Source organism: Danio rerio, chromosome 22, assembly GCF_049306965.1.
Source record: "Danio rerio strain Tuebingen ecotype United States chromosome 22, GRCz12tu, whole genome shotgun sequence".
NCBI classification, from domain to species: Eukaryota; Metazoa; Chordata; class Actinopteri; order Cypriniformes; family Danionidae; genus Danio; species Danio rerio.
The window spans coordinates 19153888-19160740 of record NC_133197.1 but is presented as its reverse complement, the minus strand read 5'-3'; the positions used below and the strand labels follow the sequence as shown (position 1 = coordinate 19160740).

At 36.2% G+C, this 6853-nt stretch overlaps 1 protein-coding gene across 2 annotated transcripts; it reads right to left on the bottom strand.

The window, feature by feature from the left end:
- Positions 1-2958: 2958 nt before the first annotated feature.
- Positions 2959-6060, bottom strand: si:dkey-78l4.5. Of its 2 annotated transcripts, none has more exon segments than NM_001386821.1 (5): positions 2959-3193; positions 3277-3546; positions 5458-5602; positions 5758-5887; positions 5981-6060. In NM_001386821.1, coding segments are annotated over 5 exon segments (768 nt in total). In that variant the 5' UTR covers positions 6045-6060; the 3' UTR covers positions 2959-3034.
- Positions 6061-6853: the final 793 nt, after the last annotated feature.

The following is a 6853-nucleotide window of genomic DNA, read 5'->3' as shown; positions in this document are numbered from 1 at the left end:
ACATCTCATTTTTGGGGGGTTAAAAAAATAAGACAGAGAAATTGAACACTGATGCCTCAATCTCCTCTCAAAACTCAGATGGTTAATCACAAATCAGTCTTTTTTGAGCCCACTGCTTGACGTAGATATCATATTGGGATGAACTCTCATTTTCGCACTTCTGTTCTGCAGAAAAATACACAGTAAGATTTCTAAACATCAACTGGATATTTACACGTCCCTCCATTCACTATAAATTATTATACAGAATCCTTATCAACCCACTTGGAAAGAACCTATACACACATCTATGTTTTATTATAGGTTTTGATATAGGTTTTTAATATTTGTGACATGTAAAAAATGGCAGTTTTCCTATATTATATGTACACATATGTCCACATGTATGCAAACATATGTGCACATATATATGTGCATATATGCTTATATGTGTTCACATATATGTTTACCTATATACAGTATTAGTACAATTATTAAAATCCATAACTGCTAGACAGCATAAATAAAAATTTAGACATTTACATTTTGTTTTTACTTAAGACACAAACAAAAAACACTGAAAACTGTGTGGAGATTCAGGATATTATTTTATTATTACAGCATTTGTCTGGATTTTTCTTTAGCACATCAAATTATTGGCCAAAACCAATAAGTTTTGACACTATACTGTCAGTGGGTGCCGTCTTTCAGATGAGGCATTAAACTCTCTGTGGGCATTATAAATCCCATGTCACTTCTTGTAAAAGAGTTGGGGTGTTACCCCGGTGTCCTGGCCAAATTCCCTCCATCAGCCTATAACCATCATGGCCTCCGAATCATCCCCAAAGTTTACCCTTTAGTTCAAGACGTCTGAGGGGCCTAACAATTACAAGTGATGAAAGAATCCAGGCTGACCTCTTGTGGTCAATTTAGGTAGTTACAATATTTGATTAAGTCCAGAATCAGTTAATTCTACATGCTGCTAATGTATTGTTTCCATCTTAAAAACCCTTCAGGTATCTTTGAGCCAAATACGGAAATGATTTTAGCCTGTCTCCTAGATTAGGAGTTCCCAAACTTTTCAGCCTGCGACCCCCAAAATAACAATGTCAGTGACTCGCGACCCCCAATATCCTCTGTGGTGGTTATAAATATATAAACCTTGCACACAACAGCGCACACATATCAGTAAGCCCAAGTCTATTCCTCCTTTAATTTTGTAGAACACCACCTGGAGATGATCCTCCATTATTTATTTATTTATTTATTGGAATGTTCAACAAGAATACACTAATAGACAGAAAGGTATGAATCCTATAACAACAAAAATAGACAACAGAACAAAACAAAAAGAGAAACAAAAAATTATGTCAGAAGTAATATAAATTACAAAAAAAAAAAACACTTTAAATCTATCTTAAAGCAAGGTTACAGTGATGTATAAAAGGTCACATAAAATGCAGTCTGCAGGGTATTATTGAAAAGAGACACTACTGTAAGATTCACATAGTGTTGTTGATTTTAAAGCTTTGACATTGCTGAAGGTAAAGATTGTATTCAAATTATATTTCAATTCTTTACAAAGAATAAGAAAAAGGGGCTTACAGACAAAAATTTGCATTTGTGTATAAAAAAATGCTAGTAAAATAAATAGATTTATTAGAAAATATATATCTTTTACTTTATCATTGATGTACATGAGTGCCGTAAAGGTGTCAGAATGTTTAACCTGGTGCTGTGTCTTTAATATAGTATAACGTACTCAACCCTTGGGTTTTCGAATTATTGTGTACAGTTTTCAGGATTGTTTTCAGGATTGTTTTACCAGTATCTTACTCTTACAATAATACAACATCATGTTGGCAGCTAGCTCTTTGCAACTCTCACATTGTCGCTCACTGAAGCTAAACAGGGCTGCGCTCGGTCAGTACCTGCATGGTAGACCACATGGGAAAACTTGGTTGATGCATGAAGTGGTGATGGTGAGGCCAGCAAGGAGGCGCTCAACCTGCATTCTGTGTGGGTCTTAATGACCCATTTTAATGAAGGGGACCCTATACTGGTCAGCGAGTGCCGTCTTTTGGATAAGTCGTTAAATCAAGGTCCTGGTCTTGGTCGTTAAAAATCTCAGGATGTTGTTCTAAAAGAGTTGGGGTTTAACCCTGCCATCCTGGCCAAGTTTGCCCACTGGCCTCTGTCCAAGTGTCCATCGTGGCCTCCTAACCATCTCCATATCATAATTGGCTTCATCAATCTGTCTCCTCTCCACTAATCAGCTGGTGTGTGGTGTGCGGTCTGGCGCAGTATGGCTGCTGTCGTGTCATCCTGGTGGATGCTGCACACTGGTGGTAGATGAGGAGACACTCTCAATGTGTAAACTGCTTTGTGTTTCCACTAAAGCACTATATAAATGTAAGGAATTTATTATTATTACTATTATTATTGTTATTATTATTATTTTTATTCTTATTATTAATATGTGTTAGTAACTAATTGTTTACCAGTGTTCCGGGAAATGTTTTTGTTGTTCTAGTTTCCATAAAATTATGTTACGTTTGATGTAAAAACCATTTTCTTCTTCTTATTGCTGGCTGTCAGAGTTTAGTTCTTCCAGCCATGCTGAGGCTTTTGGTGGAGATGTAAAATAGTCAGTTGACAAACAGTGGATGTAAATAATAAACAATGCTGGCCTCTGGTGGTTAGTTTAGAGAATTGAAGCAGAACTTGTTAAGATTATATTATATATAAATATTAATATTATGATATAGTTTTGGAAGTTTTGTTTCATTCCACTGTGGCGACCCCAGATTAATAAATGGACTAAGCTGAAAATAAAATGAATGAATGTGTTTTGGAAGTTTCAGTCTTTTAATTAAGTAGTATAGTTGCTAATGTAAAGTGACATACATTATAACCTACTCATGTAATTTTGTAGAAATGACGTGTGGTTGGGACAATGACGACACATTGACTGATTGATGCCTGCCATGTAATCATTTATTGAAAGCAAATATGGTTTATAGGATGTTTATGCAAGAATTCAAGCACATATGTCTTACTTTTGTTTGTTAATTATTTTCCAGATCCAATCATGGTATGCAGAAATCTTGGTATACACATTTGGAAACAAACGTGAATTACAGAGGTGAGGATTTCCAAAAGACGTGATGCCAACAACAGTGTCTTCACAAACCAAAGGACCTCCTGAATCCCCCTGTTATGAAACACAGATCAACACGTCACTGGTGAAACAGGTTCGTACATTAACATCAAGTCTGAATTATCTTTCATACGTACTTCGCAGGATCCACCATGGCCATACACACACATCATCTTTGAGATTGAGTATTTTACTTTTATGTCATCCCTTTTGTTCCACAGTTTTAAGCATTGCATGTTTTCCATTATTTTCACTTCTGTCTCCAAGAGCTGGTCACTCAGTGGGCCATTAGTGAACTGTCTCCCCCAGCCAAAAACACTACAGATAGTGCCAGCTTTGGTGTCTTCTTTTTGGTTTGGTAATGAAGTCAGATGAACAGTTTGGCTCAGTTTGACGTTTCTCTCGAGCTGCAGTAATAATAATAATAAAAATAATACAAAAAACACTGTTGACATTCATTTTAAAGTTTCATGAAATGAGAAGCTTAAATTCACTTTATCATTTCACATGTAAGAGGTTGTTGTGTTATAACAACTTCAAAAACTGCACTTAAATTGTATTGGACCTTATACAAAACACATCTTGTATACATGTTGTATATATCTCTTATCCAACTTCATAACTGTTTACTCCACCTCACCATAGCACCCCCCCCCAATTCTCTATTTTGCACTACTATTTATTCATCATCTTACATTTACATATTACATCTTGTAAATATCTCTTTCACCTCACCCTACCCCATCTAATCCCCTATTTATTCTCTAGTTATTTTTACTGTGTAACTTGTTTTGTCTGATTTGTATTGTAACAATATATTTACATGTTTGCTGAGAAGTAAGATGCACTTATTCTCACCTCACATGTATATAATGTGTTGTACACTCACTGGCTACTTTATTAGGTACACCTGTCCAACTGCTCTGTCCAACTGCTCGTTAACACAAATTTCTAATCAGGCAATCACAGGGCAGCAACTCAATGCTTTTAGGCATGTAGACATGGTGAAGACGATCTGCTCCAGTTCAAATCGAGCATCAGAAGGGGAAGAAAGGTGATTTTAGTGACTTTGAATGAGGCATGGTTGTTGGTGCCAGACAGGCTGGCATTCAGAAACTGCTGAACTTCTGGGATTTTCACACACAACCTTCTCTAGGGTTTACAGAGAATAGTTCAAAAAAGAAAAAAAGTGGCAGTGGCAGTTCTGTGGGCACAAATGCCTTGTTGATGCCAGAGGTCAGAGAAGAATGGCCAGACTAGTTCCAGCTGATAGAAAGGCAACAGTAACTCAAATAACCACTCTGAGGTATGCAGAAGAGCATCTCTGAATGCACAACATGTCCAACCTTGAGGCAGATGGGCTACAGCAGCAAAAGACCACACCGGGTGCCACTCCTGTCAGCTAAGAACAGGAAACTGAGGCTACAATTTGCACAGGGTCACCAAAATTGCATTCTTCTGATGGCTACTTCCAGCAGGAAAATGCGCCATGTCAAAAAGCACGAATCATCTCAGACTGGTTTCTTAAACATGACAATGAGTTCACTGTAATAATCTTCCAACTCTGCAGCAACTGCATGATGCAATCATGTCAATATGGACCAAAATCTCTGAGGAATTTTCCACACTCATCGCTTGTTGAATCTATGCCACGAAAGGTTAAGGCAGTTCAGAAGGCAAAAAGGGGTCCAACTCGGCACTAGTAAGGTGTAATTTATAAAGGGGCCGGTGAGTGTATACGTGTACAGGGAAGATAAAAGGCAATCTATTCTATTCTAAAAACATCAATGGACACACATCCATCCTTTATTCTTAGAAGAAATGCAAGGAAAAGGTTTAAATACGCAAAATTGTCAGCCTCAAAATTGTTCTTCTAATCTTTTAAAAAATGGTGCATTCTGATTAGTCAAAAGAGGACAGAAATAGTGTATTTATGTACAGAATTTTGCTACTGTAGCATTTTAAGTGGGCATCAGAAGACAGTACAAAATTAAAAAGGGGCATTATAGGTATAGGCCCCCCTCCAACAAATAAAAAATAAATAAATAAATTACCATGTTTTAAATCTTCATATGTTTCTGTCCTCTGTTGAACACAAAAGAAGATATTCTGAGAAATGCTGGTTGCTGGGGAAAATTATAGAAGTCAATGGGTTCTCAGCAACCAGCGTTCTTCAAAATATCGTTTGAAGGGTGAGTAAATGATGAGACAATTTTCATTTTTTACTATACCTTTAATGACCCCTTTAACTGTCCTTCTTTAAGATTAAACTGTAGATTAGATTAAAATAAAGTTAATATCTCTATTTGCTATATTACCTTCAAAAGCATGATGTCATTCTGGAGAGTTTTCTGAACAAAGTGTGGATGCGTGTAGCAGGACTTCACTTTGATGCGGACAGAACCTTCTTCCTTATTTTTTAGGTCATGTGCACCAACCACAACTGTCAGCTTTTCAGCACTGCTGAAAAAAGTTTCAGTATGATGAACAGTTCTATCAGTTATTGAATATGTTTTGGAGAGCATTGTGAGCATTTGATGAGAAAAAAAATTATATAATGTTGCTATTTCATTTAAAACCTCTGCAATCAGTCATTATGAAAAAAGCAAAAGTCTTACTTCTTTCGGCAATGTGCAGCAGTCAAGGCAAACTCTTCAGAGATGAGGAATCCACCGCAGAAATGGATGTCATTAAATTGAACAGAGACCATGTAAGGTCTGGAGTGAGGTGTAGCTTCATTGCCATTCACTAGCCACGAGATTAGAAAAAACGATAGTGGTAATGGTGTTATTTAGCACATATTTATAGCACATACAAATCATGTTGTATAGTCAGTCTCACCAGTGAAGGTCAGGTGTGGTGGCAGAGAAACCAGCAGGAGCAGAGAGATGATGATGATGGTCATGATGGAAGCAATCAGTGAGCTCCTGCTGATGAAACTAAATATATTTTGAAAGTGGGTGGAGACATTAAGCTGTCAGATTTTTTTAGGTGACATGATGATTAACATTGTTCTTGTTAATAAAGCGTGTGGTATTATTTAAGGTAGTTTGGTCTAGAAGAGGCATTTCAGTCTTTATGAATGACTTGAGCCGTTAACACCAAATATGATCATTCTTGTAAAAGAAGCCTGTACCTTTTATTGTAAAAATAATATAATAAATATCTCTGAAATATTAAATGGGGATTCACCAAATGGTTGGCAGCTGAAACAAAACACTTTCAGTGTTAAGCCAAACATATGAAAAATAGTTTTTTACCAAATGATGATTTTGATGATGCAGTCAGATAGCAGTTGAGAAGCGAACACTTTGTAAATGAAGCAAACATGTTGGCATCCTCTGGAAGCATTTAAGGAATCTGAGAAAGACAAAATTTGCCTTTTGCAGACACTAAATTGATTAGTTTACTTAATCCATTTGCTGTAAATGTGAAACAAAATGTGAACAATTGTATGTTTTATCAACTTGCGGACTGCTGAAAAGGGATTCGGTAAAATTGTTTTATCTCAATTATTCTATTTTCATAATTGTAGGGGGCCAAAATCAAAACTGGTTTTTAATTAACTGCGCACCCATTACCATAATTATGATAGACGTAACATAATTGTATCAAACTAATTCTGTACTATTATTACATCTTAGGGAATTTATATATTTGAATATTAGAGAATTTTCATTCATTCGTTTTCTTTTCGGATCAGTCCCTTTGTTT